The sequence below is a fragment of the Grampus griseus genome (genome assembly GCF_964374135.1).
Source record: "Grampus griseus genome assembly, chromosome: 1".
In the NCBI taxonomy this organism is placed as follows: domain Eukaryota; kingdom Metazoa; phylum Chordata; class Mammalia; order Artiodactyla; family Delphinidae; genus Grampus; species Grampus griseus.
Window position 1 is genome coordinate 88,182,663 of NC_139017.1, and position 25,216 is coordinate 88,207,878.

Sequence of the window (25,216 nt, forward strand, 5' to 3'; positions counted from 1 at the left end):
GCTGCAATGAACATTGGGGTGCATGTGTCTTTTTGAATTATGAGTTTCTCTGGGTATATGCCCAGTAGTGGGATTGCTGGGTCATATGGCAGTTCTATTTTTAGTTTTTTAAGGAACCTCCATACTGTTCTCCATAGTGGCTGTATCAATTTATATTCCCACCAACAGTGCAAGAGGGTTCCCTTTTCTGCATTGGGTCTTCATTGCTGTGCACAGGCTTTCTGTAGTTGTGGTTAGCAGGGGCTACTCTTTGTTGCGGTGTGCAGGCTTCTCATTGCAGTGGCTTCTCTTGTTGCAGAGCATGGGCTCTAGGTGTGTGGGCTTCAGTAGTTGTGGCACGGGCTCAGCAGTTGTGGCTCGCAGGCTCTAGAGCACAGGCTCAGTGGCTGTGCTGCATGGGCTTAGTTGCTCTGCAGCATGTGGGATATTCCTGGACCAGGGTTAGAACCTATGTCCCCTGCATTGGAAAGCAGATTCTTAACCACTGCACCACCAGGGAAGTCCCACCCATGACATTTTCCACAGAACCAGAACAAATGCTCCTAAAATTTATATGGAACCACAAAGACCCAGAATTGCCAAAGTGATACTGTGAAAAAAGAACAAAGGTGGAGGCATAACCCTTCCAGACTTCAGACTATACTGCAAAGCTACAGTAATCAAAACAGTGTGGTACTGGCACAAAAACAGATATACAGATTAAATGGAACAGAATGGAGAGCCCAGAAATAAACCCACACACTTATAGTCAATTAACCTATGACAAAGGAGACAACAACATATGATGGAAAAAAGGCAGTCCCTTCAACAAGTGGTGTTGGGAAAGCTGGACAGCTACATGTAATCAATGAAATTAGAATACTGCCTCACACCATACACAAAAATAAACTCAAAATGGTTTAAAGACCTAAATATAAGACATGATGCCATAAAACTCCTAGAAGAGAACATAGGCAAAACATTCTCTGACTTAATAAGCACCCCAAAGTTCATAGCAGCACTATACAATAGCCAAGACATGGGAACAACCCAAGTGCCCATCAACAGATGACTGGCTTAAGAAGACGTGGTGTACATATACATATACATATATATATATATATATATATAAAATGTAAAATTACTCAGCCATAAAAATGAAATACTGCCATATGCAGCAACATGGATGAACTTGGAGAATATTACACTTAGTGAAGTAAGTCAGACAAAGACTAACATTATATCATTTAAATGTGGAGTCAAAAAAATAATATAATGAATCTATATACAAAACAGAAAGAGACTCACAGACATAGAAAACAAATTTATGGTTATCAAAGGGGAAAGGGAGGGATAAATTAGGAGTATGGGATTAACAGACACAAACTACTATACATTAAATAGATAAGCATCAAGAATTTATTGTATAGCACAGGGAATTATATACAATATCTAATAATAACCTATAATGGAAAATAATATGAAAAAATATACATAACTGAAGCACTCTGCTGTATACCTGAAACTAACACAATATTGTAAATCAATTATACTTCGATAAAAAAAAAAAGGAGTTCCCTGGTGGCCTAGTGGTTAGGATTTCACGCTTTCACTGCCATGGCCCTGCAAGCCACATGGCATGGACCACCAAAAAAAAAAAAAAAGTCACCAAAACTAGAATTCTAGATATTGCCTCTGTCTCCTTCCTATTCACTTTTCTTCATATCCAATCAATTTCCACATCCCGCAGATTCTCTCTTAACATTTTTTTTTTTTTTTTTTTTTGTGGTACGCAGGCCTCTCACTGTTGTGGCCTCTCCCGTTGCGGAGCACAGGCTCAGCGGCCATGGCTCATGGGCCCAGCCACTCCACGGCATGTGGGATCATCCCGGACCAGGGCACGAACCCGTGTCCCCTGCATCGGCAGGCAGACTCTCAACCACTGTGCCACCAGCGAAGCCCTCTCTCTTAATATTTTTCCTATTCATGATCTCTTCTCTGCCTCCACCAATTAATTGAGTTTGGCCTTTGTACCTGCATGAGTGCAAGCGTCTCCCAGGTAGTCTGCCTACCTCTATTCCATGCTACTCTTACTGTGGTCTTTGTGAATGTGCATATGAACATATTACTGTCTGATTTAAAACACTTCAATAGTAGGGGACCTTAAAGATGGCAGAGGAGTAAGACATGGAGATCACCTTCCTCCCCACAAATACATCAGAAATACATCTACATGTGGAACAACTCCTACAGAACACGTACTGAAGGCTGAAGACCTCAGACCTCCCCAAAGGCAAGAAACTCCCCACGTACTGGGTAGGGCAAAAGAAAAAAGAAAAAACAGAGACAAAAGAATAGGGACGGGTCCTGCACCAGTGGGAAGGAGCTGTGAAGGAAGAAAAGTTTCCACACACTAGGAAGCCCCTTCGTGGGTGGAGACTGCGGGTGGCAGAGGGGGAAAGCTTCAGCGCCACGGAGGAGAGCGCAGCAACAGGGCTGCGGAGGGCAAAGCGGAGAGATTCCCGCACAGAGGACCGGTGCCGACCAGCACTCACCAGCCTGAGACGCTTGTCTGCTCACCTGCTGGGACGGGAGGGGGCTGGGAGCTGAGGCTTGGGCTTTGGAGGTCAGATCCCGGGAGAGGACTGGGGTTGGCTGCGTGAACACAGCCTGAAGGGGGCTAGTGCACCACAGCTAGCCGGGAGGGAGTCTGGGAAAAAGTCTGGACCTGCAGAAGAGGCAAGAGGCCATTGTTTCAGGGTGCACGAGGAGAGGGGATTCCTTCCCTGTCTGCCCACAGAAGGCAGAGCCCCGCCTAAATGAGCTTCAGAGACGGGCGTAAGCCACGGCTATCAGCTCGGACACCAAAGACAAGCATGAAATGCTAATGCTGCTGCTGCAGCCACCAAGAAGCCTGTGTGCAAGCGCAGGTCACTATCCACCCCCACCCCGCCCCCAGAAGCCTGTGCAACACGCCACTGCCAGGAACCTGTGATCCAGGGACAAGTTCCCTGGGAGAACACAAGGCGCACCTCAGGCTGCTGAAACATCATACCCGCCTCTGCCTCCACAAGCTCGCCCCGCATTCCAATTATAACTACCATAAGTCTCCCTCCCCCCAGCATGAGTGAGCCAGAGCCCCCTAATCAGCTGCTCCTTTAACCCCATCCTGTCTGGGCTGGAACAGATGCCCGAGGGCGGCCTACACACAGAGGTGGGGCCAAAACCAAAGCTGAACCCCAGGAGCTGTGTGAACAAAGAAGAGAAGGGGAAATCTCCCCCAGCAGCCTCAGGAGCAGCGGATTAAATCCCCACAATCAACGTGATGCACCCTGCATCAAACCTTAATAGACAACGAACCATCCCAAAATTGAGGCAGTGGACTTTGGGAGCAACTGTAGATTTGGGGTCTGCTGTCTGCGACTGATTTTTATGTTTATCTTACTAGAGTTTTCAGTGTTTGTTATCATTGGTGGATTTGTTTATTGGTTTGGTTGCTCTTTCTTTTTTTTTCATTATTATTATTTTAAAAATACTTTTATTTTAATAATTTTCTTTTCTTTCTTTTTTTCTCCCTTTCTTCTGAGCCGTGTGGCTGACAGGGTCTTGGTGTTCCGCCTTGGTGTCAGGCCTGAGCCTCTGAGGTGGGAGAGCCGAGTTCAGGATATTGGATCACCAGAGACCTCCCAGCCCCATGTAATATCAATCAGTGAGAGCTCTCCCAAAGATCTCTGTCTCAATGCTAAGACCCAGCTCCACCCAATGACCGGCAAGTTCCAGTGCTGGATGTCCCATGCAAAGCAACTAGCAAGACAGGAACACAACCCCACCCATTAGCAGAGAGGCTGCCTAAAATCATACTAAGTTCACAGACATCAGAAAACACACCACCAGACGTGGCCCTGCCCACCAGAAAGACAAGATACAGACCCACCTACCAGAATACAGGCACCAGTCCCCTCCACCAGGAAGCTTACACAACTCACTGAATCAACCTCACCCACTGGGGGCAGAGACCAAAAACAAAAGGAACTACGAACCTGCAGCCTGCGAAAAGGAAACCCCAAACACAGTAAGGTAAAGAAAATGAGAAGACAGAAAAACACACAGCAGATGAAGGAGCAAGATAAAAACCCACCAGACCAAACAAATGAAGAGGAAATAGGCAGTCTACCTGGAAAAGAATTCAGAGTAATGATAGTAAAGATGATCCAAAATCTTGGAAATAGAATAAACACCAGAAACGTTTAACAAGGACCTAGAAGAACTAAAGAGCAAACAAACAGTGATGAATCACGCAATAAATGAAATTAAAAATTCACTAGAAGGAATCAATAGCAGAATAACTGAGACAGCAGAACGGAAAAGTGACCTGGAAGATAAAATAGTGGAAATAACTACCGCACAGCAGAATAAAGAAAAAAGAATGAAAAGAACTGAGGACAGTCTCAGAGACCACTGGGACAAATTAAATGCTCCAACATTTGATTTATAGGCATCCCAGAAGAACAAGAGAAAAGGAAAGGGTCTGAGAAACTATTTGAAGAGATTATAGTTGAAAATTTTCCTAACACAGGAAAGGAAATAGTCAATCAAGTCCAGGAAGTGCAGAGAGTTCCATACAGGATAACTGCAAGGAGAAACATGCCAAGACATATAATAATTAAACTATCAAAAATTAAATACAAAGAAAAAATATTAAAAGCAGCAAGGGAAAAGCAACAAATAACATACAAGGGAATCCCCATAAGGTTAACAGCTGATCTTTCAGCAGAAACTCTGCAAGCCAGAAGGGAGTGGCAGGACACATTTAAAGTGATGAAAGGGCACTATGAGGAACAGTATGGAGGTTCCTTAGAAATCTAACAATAAAACTACCATACGACCCAGCAATCCCACTACTGGGCATATACTCTGAGAAAATCATAATTCAAAAGGAGTCATGACCCACAATGTTCACTGCAGCTCTATTTATAACAGTCAGGACATGGAAGCAACCTAAGTGTCCATCGACAGACGAATGGATAAATCAGATCTGGCACATATATACAATGGAATATTACTCAGCCATAAAAAGAAACGAAATTGAGTTATTTGTAGTGAGGTGGATGGACCTAGAGACTGTCATAGAGAGTGAAGTAAGTCAGAAAGAGAAAAACAAATACCGAAGGCTAACACATATATATGGAATCTAAAAAAAAAAAAGTGTTCTGAAGAACCTAGGGGCAGGACAGGAATAAAGACACAGACTTAGAGAATGGACCTGAGGATACGGGGAAGGGGAAAGGTAAGCTGGGACGAAGTGAGAGAGTGGCATGGACATATACACACTACCAAATGTAAAACAGATAGCTAGTGGGAAGCAGCTGCATAGCACAAGGAGATCAGCTCGGTTCTTTGTGTCCACCTAGAGGGGTAGAATAGGGAGAGTGGGAGGGAGACATATAAGTGAGGGGATATGGGGATATATGTATATGTACAGCTGATTCACTTTGTTATATAGCAGAAACTAACACACCATTGTAAAGCAATTACACTTCAATAAAGATGTTAAAAAAATAAAGTGATGAAACCAAGATTACCCAGCAAGGATCTCATTCAGATTCAACAGAAAAATTAAAACCTTTACAGACAAGCAAAAGTTAAGAGAATTCAGCACCACCAAACCAGCTTTACAACAAATGCTAAAGAAACTTCTCTAGGCAGGAAACAGAAGAGAAGGAAAAGACCTACAATAACAAACCCAAAACAATTAAGAAATGGATATAGGAAGATACATATTGATAACTACCTTAACTGTAAATGGATTAAATGCTCCAACCAAAAGACACAGCCTGGTGGAATGGATACAAAAACAAGACCAATATATATGCTGTCTAAAAGAGTCCCACTTCAGACCTAGGGACACATACAGACTGAAAGTGAGGGGATGGAAAAAGATATTCTATGCAAATAGAAATCAAAAGAAAGCTGGAGTAGCAATTCTCATATCAGACAAAATAGACTTTAAAATAAAGACTATTACAAGAGACAAAGAAGGACACTACATAATGATCAAGGGATCAATCCAAGAAGAAGATATAACAATTGTAAATATTTATGCACCCAACATAGGAGCACCTCAATACAGAAGGCAAATGCTAACAGTCATAAAAGGGGAAATCGACAGTAACACAATCATAGAAGGGGACTTTAACACCTCACTATCATCAATGGACAGAACATCAAAATGAAAATAAATAAGGAAACACAAGCTTTAAATGACACATTAAACAAGATGGACTTCATTGATATTTATAGGACATTACATCCAAAGACAACAGAATATACTTTCTTCTCAAGTGCTCATGAACATTCTCCAGGATAGATCAAATCCTGAGTCACAAATCAAACCTCAGTAATTTTAAGTAAACTGAAATCATATCAAGTAACTTTTCCAACCACAGCACTATGAGACTAGACACTAGATATCAATTACAAGAAAAAAAAATGTAAAAAATTACAAACACATGGAGGCTAAATAACATGCTACTAAATAACCAAGAAATTACTGAAGAAATCAAAGAGGAAACCAAAAAATACCTAAAAAAAAATGACAATGGAGACACGACAACCCAAAACCTATGGGATGCAGCAATAGCAGTCCTAAGAGGGAAATTTAGAGCAAAACAATCCTACTTCAAGAAACAACAAAAATCTCAAATAAACAACCTAACCTTACACCTAAAGAAATTAGAGAAAGAAGAACAAGAAAACTCCAATGTTAGCAGAAGGAAGGAAATCATAAAGATCAGATGAGAAATAAATGAAAAAGATATGAAGGAAACAATAGCAAACATCAATAAAACTGAAAGATTGTTCTTTGAGAAGATAGACAAAAATAATAAACCATTAGCCAGACTCATCAAGAAAAAACGGGAGAAGACTCAAATCAATAGAACTAGAAATGGAAAAGGAGAAGTAACAACTGAGACTGCAGAAATACAAAGGATCATGAGAGATTACTACAAGCGACTATATGCCAATAAAATGGACAACCTGGAAGAAATGGACAAATTCTTAGAAAAGTCCAACCTTCCGAGACTGAACCAGGAAGAAACAGAAAAGATTAAAAGACCAATCACAAGCACTGAAATTGAAACTGTGATTAAAAATCTTCCAAGAAACAAAAGCCCAGGACCAGATGGCTTCACAGGCAAATTCTATCAAACACTTAGAGAAGAGCTAACACCTTTCCTTCTCAAACTCTTCCAAAATACAGCAGAGGGAGGAACAGTCCCAAACTCATTCTATGAGACCACAATCACCCTGATACCCAAACGAGACAAAGATGTCACAAAAAAAGAAAATTCCAGGCCAATATCACTGATGAACACAGATGCAAAAATCCTCAACAAAATACTAGCAAACAGAATCCAACAGCATATTAAAAGGATCATACACCATGAACAAGTGGTGTTTATCCTAGGAATGCAAGGATTCTTCAATATATGCAAAGCAATCAATACACCATATTAACAAACTGAAGGATAAAAAACATATGATAATCTCAATTGATTCAGGAAAAGCTTTTGACAAAATTCAACACTCATTTATGATAAAAACTCTCCAGAAAGTAGGCATAGAGGGAACCTACCTCAACATAATAAAGGCCATATATGACAAACCCACAGCCAACATTGTTCTCAATGGTGAAAAACTGAAACCATTTCATCTAAGATCAGGAACAAGACAAGGCTGCCTACTCTCACCACTATTATTCAACATGGTTTTGGAAGTTTTGGCCATAGCAATCAGAGAAGAAAAAGAAATAAAAGGAATCCAAATCAGAGAATAAGAAGTAAAACTGTCCCTGTTTGCAGATGACATAATACTATACATAGAGAATGCTGAAGATGATACCAGAAAACTACTAGAGCTAATCAATGAATTTGGTAAAGTAGCAGGATACAAAATTAATGCACAGAAATCTCTTGCATTCCTATACATGAATGATGAAAAATCTGAAAGAGAAATTAAGGAAACACTCCCATTTACCATTGCAACAAAAAGAATAAAATACCTAGGAATAAACCTACCTAAGGAGACAAAAGACCTGCATGTAGAAAACTATAAGATACTGATGAAAGAAATTAAAGATGATACAAACAGATGGAGAGATATACCATGTTCTTGGACTGGAAGAATAAACATTGTGAAAAACACTATACTACCCAAAGCAATCTAAAGATTCAATGCAATCCCTATCAAACTACCAATGGCATTTTTCGCGAACTAGAACAAAAACGTGCACAATTTGTATGGAAATACTAAGGACCCCAAATAGCCAAAGCAATCCTGAGAAAGAAAAACGGAGCTGGAGGAATCAGGTTCCCTGATTTCAGACTATACTACAAAGCTACAGTAATCAAGACAGTATGGTACTGACACAAAAACAGAAATATAGATCAGTGGAACAGAATAGAAAGCCCAGAGATAAACTCATGCACATATGGTCACCTTATCTTTGATAAAGGAGGCAAGAATACACAATGGAGAAAAGACAACCTCTTCAGTACGTGGTAATGGGAAAACTGGACAGCTAAATGTAAAAGAATGAAATTAGAACACTCCCTAACACCATACACAAAAATAAGCTGAAAATGGATGAAAGACCTAAATGTAAGGTCAGACACTATAAAACTCTTAGAGGAAAACATAGGCAGAACACTCTATGACATAAATCACAGCAAGATCCTTTTTGACCCACCTCCTAGAGAAATGGAAATAAAAACAAAAATAAACAACTGGGACCTAATACAACCTAAAAGCTTTTGCACAGCAAAGGAAAACATAAACAAGATGAAAAGACAACCCTCAGAATGGGAGAAAGTATTTGTAAATGAAGTAACTGATAAAGTATTAATCTCCATAATATACAAGCAGCTTATCCAGCCCAATATCAAAAAAACAAACAACCCAATCCAAAAATGGGCAGAAGACCTAAATAGACATTCCTCCAAAGAAGATATACAGATTGCCAACAAACACATGAAAGGATGCTCAACATCACTGATCGTTAGAGAAATGCTAATGAAAACCACAATGAGGTATCAACTCACATCAGTCAGAATGGCCATCATCAAAAAATCTACAAACAGTAAATGCTGTAGAGGGTGTGGAGGAAAGGGAACCCTACTGCACTGTTGGTGGGAATGTAAATTGATACAGCCACTATGGAGAAGAGTAGGGAGGTTCCTTAAAAAACTAAAAATACAACTACCATATGACCCAGCAATCCCACTAATGGGCATATACCCTGAGAAAACCATAATTCAAAGACAGACATGTACCACAATGTTCACTGCAGCACTATTTACAATAGCCAGGACATGGGAGCAACCTAAGTGTCCATCAACAGATGAATGGATAAAGAAGATGTGGCACATATATACAATGGAATATTACTCAGCCATAAAGAGAAATGAAATTGAACTATTTGTAGTGAGGTGGATGGACCTAGAGTCTGTCATACAGAGTGAAGAAAGAAAGAGAAAAACAAATACCGTATGCTAACACATATATATGGAATCTTAAAAAAAAAAAAAAAAAAGGTTCTGATGAACCTAGGGGCAGGACAGGAATAAAGACGCAGACTTAGAGAATGGACCTGAGGACACAGGGATGGGGAAGGGTAAGCTGGGACGAAGTGAGAGAGTGGAATGGACATATATACACTACCACATGTAAAATAGATAGCTAGTGGGAAGCAGCCGCATAGCACAGGGAGATCAGCTCGGTGCTTTGTGACCACCTAGAGGGGAGGGATAGGGAGGGTGGGAGGGAAAGATAAGAGGTAGGGGATATGGGGATATATATATGTATACATATAGCTGATTTACTTTGTTATATAGCAGAAACTAACACAACATTGTAAAGAAATTATGCTCCAATAAAGATGTCAAAAAACAAACAAACAAAAAAATGCTTCAATAGCTTCCTATGGGATAAAGCTCAAAGTCCTCAGAATGGCAATACAAGGCCCTTTTCAGTCTGGCCTAGACTTACCTCTTCAATTACCAAAATGCATATTTTTAAACAATGTCAAACAGCTTGGTGAAAAACCTCCTGCATTCAATATTCTATAAGAAATACTAACATGTAAAGGAAATACACTTACAAAGAATGGAGTCTGTAGTCTCAGTCACTAATCACTGATGGCGATGCATTCCTGCCTGTCTAAATTCTTATTTTTACTTTTTTGGCCATGCCGCATGGCTTGTGGGATCTTAGTTCTGTGACCGGGGATTGAAGCCGGGGCCACAGTAGTGAAAGCACCCAGTTCTAACCACTGGACGGCCAGGGAACCACCCTACTTATCTTTCTAATGCCACTACCTTTTGTTTTTCCTTTCACAGCTGGCCTGATTACAGTGTCTCCAACCATCTACCTCTTAGACCTGTTTTCCAGCCCTTCAGAACTCCCCCCGTGTGGCCTCTTCCCTTTCTCCCTCTCCATCAGTCTCCCTCTGGCTTCGCTCTTTCCTGTCCAGTCTGACTTCACAGCCATATCACTTTGAGCAATACCTTCAGTTTGGAGCTACTCATTCCGCAGTCTCAAAAAATCTGAAGAACCCCAACCCTTGATAATTTCAGCCATCTGTACAAACTGATCTAACACTGGGGCAACTAAGCATTATGGAGAAAATTCATTAACCACAGGGACTGATATTAAGGCAAATTTAGGATCTAAAATTTTAGCAAATTTACAATTTGAAATCTCCTAACATCTATTAGGAAATATCTCCTAACAGCTATTAGGAGAAATCTCCTAATCTCCTAACAGCTATTAGGAGAAATCTCCTAACAGCTACTAGGAGAATTTCAAATTGTTGAATAAATAATCACTGAGTGCCTATCACGTGCCACTTTTTTATTCTATTATCCATTTTGTTCTGAAAATGTTTTCATATCTCTTATCAGAAATTGTTTAATGTAGTTCAATTTCAGAATGAAAGGGATGGGATTATTTTAATTTCATGTAAAGTTAAGAGTATGTGAAAAATGACCTCCTAAAATGACACTACTACCTACTTGGTATTTCATAAATAGTCTCTCCATGCCCTGTAACAATGCTATAAACGTGTGCAAGCTGTTTTCTCTTCCTGGAATGTCTCTACCCACCTCCCCTGCTTAGTGATTTCCTATTCATCCTTTAAAACTTAGCTCAGTGTCACCCCCTCAGTGAAGACTTTCCTGGCTTTCAAGGAAGAGTAGTTAAGGACTCTCCTCTATGCCTCAATAACATCATATGTTGTGCCTCTGTCTCCCATATAAATAGTGAATCCTTCAGAGCAGGGGGTTGGTCTTATTGAGTTTGGTAAATGTTAGCAAAGAGTAGGCGATCTATGCACACGTACTGAATGAGAGAATACTGGGGAGTTGGACAAATTAGTTCTGTAACCTCTGAGCCTCAATGTTCTCACACCACAGAGTTGTTTCAAGAATTAAATTGGGACACAGTAATATTCATTAAATCATTTTGACAAGTGGTAATTTCCTCCTTTCTAGAATATGAACGCTCCAGAATCCTAGCTATTCAAGAGAGTATATCATCCCTAGATCTGCTTTACCACAAAATCATTAAATGCCAGTACATATAATTTCTCCTTTAAAATATCCTTTTCATAGGCATTAGTGGTTGGCTTTCTCTTCAGAGTCAGCTTCATTCTTTTTGAGAGCTGCTGGGTATTTGACAAATTGTACAGAACTATAAAGCGGAGTTTAGGGCAAGTGGTTAGAGGCTGACTTACCAGCTGTCTTCTTCATAAGTACGGGCTTTAGTATAAAATTTGTGTTTCTGAAAAATTGTTCGATCTAAGTCACAGATCTGTTCACAGACTATCAAAACTAGAATTTAACTCAGAGTGCTAAGAATCTGCTACACTCTTGTCTGTTTCTCTGGAAGGTTTTTGAAAACTTGTATCATGAAAAATTAAAAGACAGACAAAGGCAGAGAGAAGAGTACAATGACCCTCTCCAGCAGTTATTTACATCTTTGTCTTACAGACAAATACTCAGTCAAGTCCCTCAATTGCTCTGTGCTTTAGGGTCCTCATCAGTAAAAAGTGAACTTGCATTATACCCATACCTTAAAAACTGGCTTCATGAAGCTCCCTTAGGGACTTCAGGGGTAGTAGGGTACTATACCTTTTTTCTCCCTCAATAGACAAATATTATATACAGGATTCATAATGTATTTGTGCAAAGGGATTCTGTGGCTAAATATTCTGGGAAAGAAAGTCACCAGACTAGACAACTTCCAACTTTCAGCTCTTCAGTACCGTGATTTTTTTTTTGGGCCACGCCACTTGGCTTGCGGGATCTTAGCTCTCTGACCAGTGATCAAACCTGGGCCCTTGGCAGTGAAAGCATGGAGTTCTAACCACTGGACCGCCAGGGAATTCCCAAGTACTGTGATTTTACGTATTTGATATACACTGAAATACAACCTGGTAAAAAGAATTTACTTTTCACATCGGCAGTTCAAACATTTTTCTATTCAATCCATACTCAGTAAGTACATGGATGTTAGAGCTGTCCCTTTCCTACTGACAGTTGCACAATTTCAGATACTCAAAGAAAAGAGAAAACAAATATTGGGAGTTTGATTCTCCTGAGAAATACTTTCACGTTTCTGGGGATGAGGTAAAGTTCGTTTATTTTAATGAGTTATGAAAGTCTTTCTCTAGCCAGCCCGCTGTGTGTGAATGGGCTGTGCTGGGGATTCTTAGCTCTGATGCAGGGGATTTGCTTATTCCTTTGAGCCCCCTGAGGAGAGGTGACATGGAGAGCAGATAATCAGCATGCAGCACTGAGATGAGCTGCATATGGGATAGATGATAAAACGGCACAGGACAGACCTTCAAGATGGCGCAGGAGTAAGACGTGGAGATCACCCTCCTCCCACAAATACATCAGAAATACATCTACATGTGGAACAACTCCTACAGAACACCTACTGAACGCTGGCAGAAGACCTCAGACTTCCCAAAAGGCAAGAAACTCCCCACGTACCTGGGTAGGGCAAAAGTAAAAATAATAAACAGAGACAAAAGGATAGGGACGGGACCTGCACCAGTGGGAGGGAGCTGTGAAGGAGGAAAGGCTTCCACACATTAGGAAGCCCCTTCGTGGGCGGAGACTGCGGGAGGCGGAGCGGGGCAGCTTCAGAGCCGCGGAGGAGAGTGCAGCAACAGGGGTGCGGAGGGCAAAGCAGAGAGATTCCCGCACAGAGGATCGGTGCCGACCGGCACTCACCAGCCCGAGAGGCTTGTCTGCTCACCCGCTGGGGCGGGCGGGTCTGGGAGCTGAGGCTCGGGCTTCGGAGGTTGGATCTCAGGGAGAGGACTGGGGTTGGCAGCGTGAACACAGCCTGAAGGGGGCTAGTGTGCCACAGCTAGCTGGGAGGGAATCCGGGAAAAAGTCTGGAGCTGCCAAAGAGGCAAGAGACCATTGTTTCGCGGTGCGCGAGGAGAGGGGATTCAGAGCACTGTCTAAATAAGCTCTACAGATGGGCACAAGCCATGGCTATCAGCGCGGCCACCAGAGACAGGCATGAGACGCTAAGGCTGCTGCTGCAGCCACCAAGAAGCCTGTGTGCAAGCACAGGTCACTATCTACACCTCTCCTCCCGGGAGCCTGTGCAGCCCGCCACTGACAGGGTCCCGTGATCCAGGGACAACGTTCCTGGGAGAACACATGGTGCACCTAAGGCTGCTGCAACGTCACACTGATCTCTGCCGCCACAGGTTCACCCCGCATTCCGTACCCCTCCCTCCACCCTGGCCTGAGGGAGCCAGAGCCCCCTAATCAGCTGCTCCTTTAACCCCATCCTGTCTGAGCGAAGAACAGACGCTCTCAGGTGACCTACACGCAGAGACAGGGCCAAACCCAAAGCGGAATCCCAGGAGCTGTGCGAACAAAGAAGAGAAAGGGAAATCTCTCCCAGCAGCCTCAGGAACAGAGGATTAAATCTCCACAATCAACTTGATGTACCCTGCATCTGCGGAATACCTGAATAGACAATGAGTCATCCCAAAATAGAGGCAGTAGACTTTGGGAGCAACGATATATATATTTTTTTCCCTTTTTCTCTTTTTGGGAGTGTGTATGTGTATGCTTCTTTGTGTGTTGTCTGTATAGCTTTGCTTTTAACATTTGTCCTAGGGTTCTGTCTTTCCTTTTTTTTTTTTTTTTTAAGGATAGTTTTTAGCGCTTGTTATCATTGATGGATTTGTTTTTTGGTTTGGTTGCTCTCTTCTTTCATTATTTTCTTTATTACTTTAAAATTATTTTTAAATAAATTTTTATTTTTTTTATTTTAATATCTTTATTTTATTTTTTTCTTTCTTTTTTTCTCCCTTGTCTTCTGAGCGATGAAGCTGACAGGGTCTTGGTGCTCTGGCTGGGTGTCTGGCCTGTGTCTCTTGAGGTGGGAGAGCCAAGTTCAGGACATTGGTCCACCAGAGACCTCTCAGCTCCACATAATATCAAATGGCGAAAGCTCTCCCAGAGATCTCCATATCAACGCTAAGACCCAGCTCCACTCAACGGCCAGCAAGCTACAGTGCTGGACACCCTATGACAAACAACTAGCAAGACAGGAACACAACCCCACCCATCAGCAGAGAGGCTGCCTAAAAGCATAATAAGGTAACAGACACCCCAAAACACACCACTGGACGTGGTCCTGCCCACCAGAAAGACAAGGTCCAGCCTCATCCACCAGAACACAGGCACTAGTCCTCTCCCCCAGGAAGCCTACACAACCCACTGAACCAACCTTAGCCACTGGGGGCAGACACCAAAAACAACGGGAACTACGAACCTGCAGCCTGCAAAAAGGAGACCCCAAACACAGTAAGATAAGCAAAATGAGAGATGGAGAAACACAGAGCAGATGAAGGAGCAAGGTAAAAACCCAACAGACCAAACAAATGAAGACGAAATAGGCAGTCTACCTGGAAAAGAAATCAGAGTAATGATAGTAAAGATGATCCAAAATCTTGGAAAAAGAATAGAGAAAATACAAGAAACGTTTAACACGGACCTAGAAGAACTAAACAGCAAACAAACAATGATGAACAACACAATAAATGAAATTTAAAATTCTCTAGAAGGGATCAATAGCAGAATAACTGAGGCAGAAGAACAGATAAGTGACCTGGAAGATAAAATAGTGGAAGTAACTACCACAGAGCAGAATAAAGAAAAGAGAATGAAAAGAATTGAACAGTCTCAGAGACTTCTGGGACAAAATTAAACAGACAAACATTTGAATTAAAGGGGGTCCCAGAAGAAGAAGAGAAAAACAAAGGGACTGAGAAAATATTTGAAGAGATTATAGTTGAAAACTTCCCTAATATGGGAAAGGAAATAGTCAATCAAGTCCAGGAAGCGTAGAGAGTCCCATACAGGATAAATCCAAGGAGAATCACACCAAGACAAGTATTAATCAAACTATCAAAAATTAAATACAAAGAAAAACTATTAAAAGCAGCAAGGGAAAAGCAACAAATAACATACAAGGGAATGCCCATAAGGTTAACAGCTGATCTTTCAGCAGAAACTCTGCAAGCCAGAAAGGAATGGCAGGACATATTTAAAGTGATGAAAGGGAAAAACCTACAACTAAGATTACTCTACCCAGCAAGGATCTCATTCAGATTCGATGGAGAAATTAAAACCTTCACAGACAAGCAAAAGCTAAGAGAATTCAGCACCACCAAACCAGCTTTACAACAAATGCTAAAGGAACTTCTCTAGGCAGGAAACACAAGAGAAGGAAAAGATCTACAATAACAAACCCAAAGCAATTAAGAAAATGGATATAGGAACATACATATTGATAACTACCTTAAATGTAAATGGAGTAAATGCTCCAACCAAAAGACACAGACTGGCTGAATGGATACAAAAACAAGGCCCATATATATGCTGTCTACAAGAGAGCCACTTCAGACCTAGGGACACATACAGACTGAAAGTGAGGGGATGGAAAAAGATATTCCATGAAAATGGAAATCAAAAGAAAGCTGGAGTAGCAATTCTCATATCAGACAATACAGACTTAAAATAAAGACAAGAGACAAAGAAGGACACTACATAATGATCAAGGGAACAATCCAAGAAGAAGATATAACAATTGTTAATATTTATGTACCCAACATTGGAGCACCTCAACACATAAGGCAAATGCTAACAGCCATAAAAGGGGAAAACAACAGTAACACAATAATAGTAGGGGACTTAAACACCCCACTTTCACCAATGGACAGATCATCCAAAAGGAAAATAAATAAGGAAATACAAGCTTTAAATGACACATTAAACAAGATGGACTTCATTGATATTTATAGGACATTCCATCCAAAAACAACAGAATATACTTTCTTCTCAAGTGCTCATGGAGCATTCTCCAGGACAGATCTTTTCTTGGGTCACAAATCAAGCCGTGGTAAATTTAAGAAAACTGAAATGGTATCAAGTATGTTTTCCAACCACAACGCTATGAGACTAGATATCAATTATAGGAAAAAAATCTGTAAAAAATACAAACACATGGAGGCTAAACAATACACTACTAAATAACCAAGAGATCACTGAAGAAATCAAAGAGGAAATCAAAAAATACCTAGAAACAAAAGACAATGAAAACATGACAACCCAAAACCTATGTGATGCAGCAAAAAGTTCTAAGAGGGTAGTTTACAGCAATACAATCCTACCTCAGGAAACAAGAAACACCTCAAATAAACAACCTAACCTTACATCTAAAGCAATCAGAGAAAGAAGAACAAGAAAACCCCAAAGTTAGCAGAAGGAAAGAAATCATAAAGAGCAGATCAGAAATAAATGAAAAAGAAATGAAGGAAACAATAGCAAAGATCACTAAAACTAAAAGCTGGTTCTTTGAGAAGATAAACAAAATTGATAAACCATTAGCCAGACTCATCAAGAAAAAAAGGGAGAAGACTCAAATCAATAGAACTAGAATTGAAAAAGGAGAAGTAACAACTGAGACTGCAGAAATACAAAGGATCATGAGAGATTACTACAAGCAACTCTATGCCAATAAAATGGACAACCTGGAAGAAACGGACAAATTCTTAGAAAAGTACAACCTTCTGAGACTGAACCAGGAAGAAATAGAAAATATAAACAGACCAATCACAAGCACTGAAATTGAAACTGTGATTAAAAATCTTCCAACAAACAAAAGCCCAGGACCAGATGGCTTCACAGGCGATTTCTATCAAACATTTAGGGAAGAGCTAATACCTATCCTTCTCAAATTCTTCCAAAATACAGCAGAGGGAGGAACACTCCCAAACTCATTCCACGAGGCCACCATCACCCTGATATAAAAACCAGACAAAGATGTCACAAAAAAAGAAATCTCCAGGCCAATATCACTGATGAACATAGATGAAAAAATCCTCAACAAAATACTAGCAAACAGAATCCAACAGCATATTAAAAGGATCATACACCATGAACAAGTGGTGTTTATCCCAGGAATGCAAGGATCATTCAATATATGCAAATCAATCAATGTGATAAACTATATTAATAAATTGAAGGAGATATTCTCAATAGAGAATATCTCAATATGATATTCTCAATAGATGCAGAAAAAGCTTTGGACAAAATTCAACATTCATTTATGATAAAAAACCTCCAGAAAGTAGGCAGAGAGAACCTACCTCAACATAATAAAGGCCATATACTACAAACCCACAGCCAACATCGTTCTCAATGGTGAAAAACTGAAACCATTTCCTCTAAGATCAGGAACAAGACAAGGTTGCCCACTCTCACCACTATTAGTTAACATAGTTCTGTAAGTTTTAGCCACAGGAATCAGAGAAGAAAAAGAAATAAAAGGAATACAAATCGGAAAAGAAGAAGTAAAACTGTCACTGTTTGCAGATGACATGATACTATATATAGAGAATCCTAAAGATGGTACCAGAAAACTACTAGAGCTAATCAATGAATTTGGTAAAGTAGCAGGATAAAATATTAATGCACAGAAATCTCTTGCATTCCTATACACTAAGGATGAAAAATCTGAAAGAGAAATTAAGGAAACACTCCCATTTACCATTGCAACAAAAGGAATAAAATACCTAGGAATAAACCTACCTAAGGAGACAAAAGACCTATATGCAGAGAACTATAAGACACTGATAAAAGAAATTAAAGATGATTCAAACAGATGGAGAGATATACCATGTTCTTCGATTGGAAGAATCAACATTGTGAAAATGACTATACTAGCCAAAGCAATCTACAGATTCAATGCAATCCCTATCAAACTACCAAAGGCATTTTTCACACAACTATAACAGAAAATTTCAAAATTTATATGGAAACACAAAAGACCCCGAATAGCCAAAGAAATCTTGAGAAAGAAAAAAGGAGCTGGAGGAATCAAGCTCCCTGACTTCAGACTATACTACAAAGCTACAATAATCAAGACAGTATGGTACTGGCACAAAAACAGAAAGATAGATCAATGGAACAGAACAGAAAGCCCAAAGATAAACCCACGCACATATGGTCACCTTATCTTTGATAAAGGTGGCAGGAATGTACAGTGGAGAAAGGACAGCCTCTTCAATAAGTGGTGCTGGGAAAACTGGACAGGTGCATGTAAAAGTATGAGATTAGATCATTCCCTAACACCATACACAAAAATAAGCTGAAAATGGATTAAAGACCTAAATGTAAGGCCAGAAACTATCAAACTCTTAGAGGAAAACATAGGCAGAACACTGTATGACATAAATCACAGCAAGATCCTTTTTGACCCACCTCCTAGACAAATGGAAATAAAACCAAAAATAAACAAATGGGACCTAATGAAACTTCAAAGCTTTTGCACAGCAAAGGAAACCGTAAAGAAGACCACAAGACAGCCCTCAGAATGGGAGAAAATATTTGCAAATGAAGTGACTGACAAAGGATTTATCTCCAAAATTTATAAGCAGCTCATGCAGCTCAATAACAAAAAAACAAAGAACCCAATCCAAAAACGGGCAGAAGACCTAAATAGACATTGCTCCAAAGAAGATATACAGACTGCCAACAAACACATGAAAGAATGCTCAAAATCATTAATCATTAGAGAAATGCAAATCAAAACTACAATGAGATATCATCTCACACCAGTCAGAATGACCATCATCAAAAAATCTAGAAACAATAAATGCTGGAGAGGGTGTGGAGAAAAGGGAACCCTCTTGCACTGTTGGTGGGAATGTAAAATGATACAGCCACTGTGGAGAACAGTATGGAGGTTCCTTAAAAAACTAAAAATAGAACTACCATATGACTCAGCAATCCCACTACTGGGCATATACCCTGAGAAAACCATAATTCAAAAAGAGTCATGTACCACAATGTTCACTGTAGCTCTATTTACAATAGCCAGGACATGAAAGCAACCTAAGTGTCCATCAACAGATGAATGGATAAAGAAGATGTAGCACATATATAGAATTTAATACTACTCAGCCATAAAAAGAAATAAAATTGAGTTATTTGTAGTGAGGTGGATGTACCTAGAGTCTGTCATACAGAGTGAAGTAAGTCAGAAAGAGAAAAACAAATATCATATGCTAACACATATATATCGAATCTAAAAAAAAAAAAAAGAAAATGGTTCTGAAGAACCTAGGGGCAGGACAGGAATAAAGGCACATATGTAGAGAATGGACTTGAGGGCATGGGGAGGGGGAAGGGTAAGCTGGGACGAAGTGAGAGAGTGGCATGGACATATATATACTACCAAATGTTAAATAGATAGCTAGTTGGAAGCACCCACATAGCACAGGGAGATCAGCTCAGTGCTTTGTAACCGCCTAGAGGGGAGGGATAGGGAGGGTGAGAGGGAGATGCAAGAGGGAGGGGATATGGGGATATATGTATGCATATAGCTGATTCACTTTGTTATAAAGCAGAAACTAACACCATTGTAAGCAGTTATACTCCCATAAAGATGTTTAAAAAAAAAAAACCCAAAACGGCACAGTCCTAAAGGAAAGGAAGGGATGGGTAATATGTTATGTGAAGATATTCTGATGTATGTGCATGTCTAGGAAAGGAAAAGGCTAATATGTGATATCCTGTTTGTTAAAAGTAATAAAAATAGCAAAGTTTACCCCAAAAAAAGTCTTTCTCTATAACTATAATCTCTAAATTATCAGAATTTGTGGAGATAATACAGCACATAAGAGAATCTACTTTTTGAGCTCTTCAGTATTTGAGTTTCACAGATAGAGAGAGAAAATGGCAGAGAAAGGGCCAGAAAGCGAACATTCATAAAAAGCTCCTAAGAAGGAATGATGAATACATTTTATTCTACTAAATTTTAATGCTCATTTTCTCATTTCACCCTAAACATATTCCACTAGGAAAACATACTGTTACCTAAGAAACCAAAAATTGTTTACTCTCAAAAGAGCAGGAAATAAAGAAAGCAGCCAGGAAATTATGGTTTGAGAGAAAACAGCACAGGAAGGCTAAGTTTTACAAAAATGCATAATTTTAATCAAGAATTGATTTGTGTTAAATATATATATTTTCATCTTTATAAAGTAGTATGTAAATAGAGAACTACATGGATCTTGCTACATGGAAGTTGATGCTTAGGGAATTAATTGTTTTCTTTTCTAGATGTATATTTTTTCTCAGATATTTAAATGATATCTGATTATTTTTTGGTATAAACTTATTTATTTTTGGCTGCGTTGGGTCTTCGTTGTTGCGCGTGGGCTTTCTCTAGTTGTGGTGAGCGGGGGCTACTCTTCTTTGCGGTGCGTGGGCTTCTCATTGCTGTGGCTTCTCTTGTTGCGGATCACGGGCTCTAGGTGCACGGACTTCAGTAGTTGTGGCACGCAGGCTCAGTAGCTGTGGCTCGCGGGCTCTAGAGCACAGGCTCAGTAGTTGTGGCGCACGGGCTTAGTTGCTCCGTGGCATGTGGGATATTCCCGGACCTAACCCGTGTCCCCTGCACTGGCGGGCAGATTCTTAACCACTGTGCCAACAGGGAAGTCCCTAACTTTCATTTTTAACTATTAAGTGTCTTCAAGATTGCTGACAGGCATCCTATTGCCTTTTCCCATTCAGCTCACTCTCTTGCTCTCTGAGAAGACTTTTACACATTTTTTTCCTCTTTGCTCAAACCCCCACCTCCATCTTTCCCATCCTCGCTTTTCAATGATTAGCTCATTTCCTGTATCACTAAGAAAAGGAGCAATTTGAAAATAACTTCTATATGTTTCCACTTCGCATATATATGCATCTGTATCCACACTCTCTGTCTTCATCCCTCTTGACAATCCAAGGACACTGTTCTAGCAATTGGCCCTTTTGTCTTCTGCACCACATTTCTCCTTGTCTACTGGACCATTCATATCAGGATACAAGTATGCTGTGCTATCTCCCATTTAAAAAAAAAAAAGATAAAATCTGCCCTTAACCCCACATCCTCTTTTTATTTAGGACCCCGTTTTTCTGTTCCTTTTTTGTAGCAAAATTCCTCCTAAGAATTGTTTACCCTCACTGTCTCCAATTTTTCTCCTCCAAGACTTTCTTTAATCCACTCCAATGTGGCCGTAGTCTAAAAGCATTCCACCAGTGCTTGTCAGAGTCACCAATGGTCTCTATACCGCAAAATCCATAGGTCAATTCTCAGCCCAAGTCTTCCGTGACCTAATTCCATAGTGTGTGGCACAGCTGATTACTCCGTCCTTTTTGAAACACACTCTTTACCTGGTTTCAGGACAGTAGTCTCCTTTGGTTCCTTCCTCCTATCTCACTGATTGCTCCTTTGCTGGTTCTTCCCTATCTCACCGACCTCTAACATGCGGGAGTGTCCCACACCTCAGTCTGTGGTCCTTTTCTTTATTTATACTCATTCCCTGTAGGTCATTTAATCAAAGCTCATGGCTTTAACCAGTACCTATGTGCTGATGATGTCATGATTTCCAAATTTGTGTCTCCAGTCTAGGCCTCCCCACTGAACCTTATAGTGATATATCCAGCTGCCTACTCAAAATGCCTGGCTGGGTGTTAAACAGACATCTCAAACTTAACATGTCTGATACACAAGCTCGCAACCTGTTCCTCTTGTAGGCTCTCTCATTTCAATAAATTTACACGATTCTTTACTCAGGCCCAAAACCTTGGATTACAAAACAGCCTCCTAACTCATCTACCTATTTCTGCCCTTGGCCCCTTCACTGCTCCCACAAATTGTCTATTCTCTACCTAGCAGCCAGAAGTTTGATAATCTTATATTTTACTCCTCTGTTTTAAAGCCTCCAGTAGCATTTTTTTTTTTTTTTTTTTTTTTTTTTGGCTGCGCCGTGCGGCACACGGGATCTTAGTTCCCTGACCCGGGATCCAAGCCAGGCCCTGGCAGTGGAAGCATGGAGTCCTAACCACTGGGCTGTCAGGGAATTCCCAACACTCCAGTAGCTTTTTATCTCACTCAGATTATAAGTGGCCTATGAGACTATTACTATGATGGCCTACAAGATCCTTTATCATCTGGTCTCATCTCTTATCACCCTCCTCCTCACCCACTCTGCTCTAGACACACTGGTCTCCTGGCAGTTACTTGAATATGCCAAACACCCACCTCTCTCAAGGCCTTTGTCCTTGTTACTGCTGTCTCAAATGCTCCGTCCCCAAATATCTGCATGGCTTGCTTCCTACCTCCCTCAGGTCTCTGCTCAAATATCACCTTTACCAGGAAGGACTTCCTTGACTATATAAAATAGCAACACTTCTCGCACCATGCCTCTCCTACCCTGCTTTATTTTTCTCCAAAGCATTCATAACTATCTCTATAGTATATATTTACTTGTTAGCTTGTTGTTCGTTTTCCTCTTAGAGTACAAACTCCAAGATGTCAGGGACTTGATCTATTTTTTTCACTGCTGTTTCTCTAGTGCAGCGGTCCCCTACCTTTTTGGCACCAGGGACCTGTTTCCCGGAAGACAATTTTTCCATGGACGGGGGTGGGAGGGTGGGGGGTTCAGGCGGTAATGCAAGCGATGGGGAGCGATGGGGAGCGGCAGATGAAGTTTCGCTGGCTTGTCTGCCGCTCACCTCCTGCTGTGCAGCCCGGTTCCTAACAGGCTGCTGACTGGTACCGGTCCGCGGCCCGGGGGTTGCGGACCCCTGCTCTAGTGTCTATAGATTAGGGCCTAGCACATGGCACTTAATAGGTATTTATTGAAGAAATGACAAATCTACAGAGATCAAATTAAAAAGTTAAATTTGTATAATTTCACCCAAAACCTGAAGATGACAAAAGACCCATGGCTTAAATAATTTAGAGCATGGAGAGTTTGTTTGGTAATAAGTAATAGTAACTTCTGTAAGGGTCAGGTCAGTCTCCTAAAAGAAGAACTATTCCTTCACTGGTATTAGCCTACAAACACTACATAATATGAATGTGAAAATTTAAACAAATAAATCACTATTAAACTTTCAGACAAATAAGTCATTTACTGAGCATCAACTTACGTTTTAAAACATGGGTCACCAGACATCAGTTGCATACTGATTAAAACCTAAACATAAGAAAAAGAAATATTGTAATTATAAAAATCTTGAGAGGAAAAGCCATATTCTGCTAATCTATGCACCTTCCACATCACCTAGTCCAGTATTTCCTATTTATAAATAAAATGATTACTGAATTGGGTTATATCCAATATTGAATTGCTGCTTTATACAGACATAGGTTAAAAATCATTTTCAACATTAACAACTTTGTCACTGCAAAAATAAGAGTGGAAAAGATGGAAACAAAAAGCAAGGGCTTCATCAGTAACAATCTTCTGGGTGTGTGCTGTTCTGGTCTATTTTATCTGTCTTTCCTCCCAGACTCCTGTGGTGTTTAAGTGTCTGGAATGTTTTCCTCCAACATGTTTCCCATAATGATGCTTTCAGGGGTGCCTGCTGGTGGCCTGTAAGAGTAGAATGCTTCTGGCCTTTGCTCTAGCTTTGGACAAGAATGAATGAATGTAGTTTTTAATCATTCATGATTTTATTCATTCATGAAGCAATTATAATATTTTGTAAAGATCAGGCTTAGAAATATCTGATCTTCCTGACACCCGAGCTATTCAAGACCTTTCACCCACAGTAAGAGGCATTTCCTCTGGAGGATCTCTATATGTGTTTATCCTGAAGACTAAATGCTTAATTCAAGTCTCCACATACCTATTAGCAGCATCTGAAATATGAAATGCACAGGGTTATCTCTGCAGTTCCCCATTCTAAGAAGCTAAAGAATAAAAGGACCCGATATTTGGAGAAATGTGAACTCTCATACACTCTGCTAATGGGAATGTAAAATGTTTCAGCCACTTGAAAACCAGTCCGGTAGCTCTGCAAAAGGTTAAAAGCAGAGTTACCATGTGACCCAAGAATTCTGCTCCTAGAGTACTTACTCTTGGATACATGCCCAAGAGAAAAGAAAATATATGCCCACAAAGAAACTTGTATATGAATGTCCATAGCAGCATTGTTCATAATAGCTAAAAAGTGAAAACAACAAGCCAAATGACCATTAACGGATGAATAAATAAAATGTGGTATAGCCATACAATGGAATATTACTTAGCCACAAAAAGGAGTGTAGTACTGACACATGCTACACCATGGATGAACCTTGAGAACATTATGCTAAGTTTAGAGAAGCCAGACACGAAACATTACATATTCTATAATCCCATTTATATGAAATGTTCGGAATAGGTAAATCCACAGACGGAGTAGATTAGTGGTTGTTTAGGCTGGGGGGAAGGGAGGAGAGTTGGGGCAAAGTGGGAAGTGACTGCTATTGGGCACATACGAGGTTTCTTTTTTGGGGTGATGAAGATGTTCTAAAATTGATTATGGCAATAGTCGGACACACCTATGAATATACTAAAAACCATTCAACTGTGTACTTTGAGTGAAATGTATGGTAAGTGAATCATAGCTCAATAAAGCTATAAAAAATTTAGAAGTACTCAATGTCCTTCTCTACCTACCAAATGCATCAGCTTCTCTCTCAAGGTACTTACTATGTGACTTTAATGTTCTTGCCACCTTCTAGAAAGAAGGAGTTAGCATCTGTAGAATATCCACCCTGCCCCAGAGTATACTAGGCTCTGTGAGGACACTAC

The 25,216-nt window shown here is 40.3% G+C and overlaps 1 protein-coding gene across 1 annotated transcript in view; it reads right to left on the bottom strand.

Annotated features, from left to right (window-relative positions):
- Nucleotides 1-25,216, bottom strand: part of EEIG2 (EEIG family member 2) — a gene marked incomplete at its 5' end in the record, with an annotated part of 103,811 nt that overhangs the window by 13,091 nt on the left and 65,504 nt on the right. Inside the window, one exon of the mRNA XM_082680105.1 lies at nt 23,565-23,611. Within this exon, the coding sequence (XP_082536231.1) occupies nt 23,565-23,611 (47 nt within the window). The remainder of the gene's footprint in view (nt 1-23,564; nt 23,612-25,216) is intronic.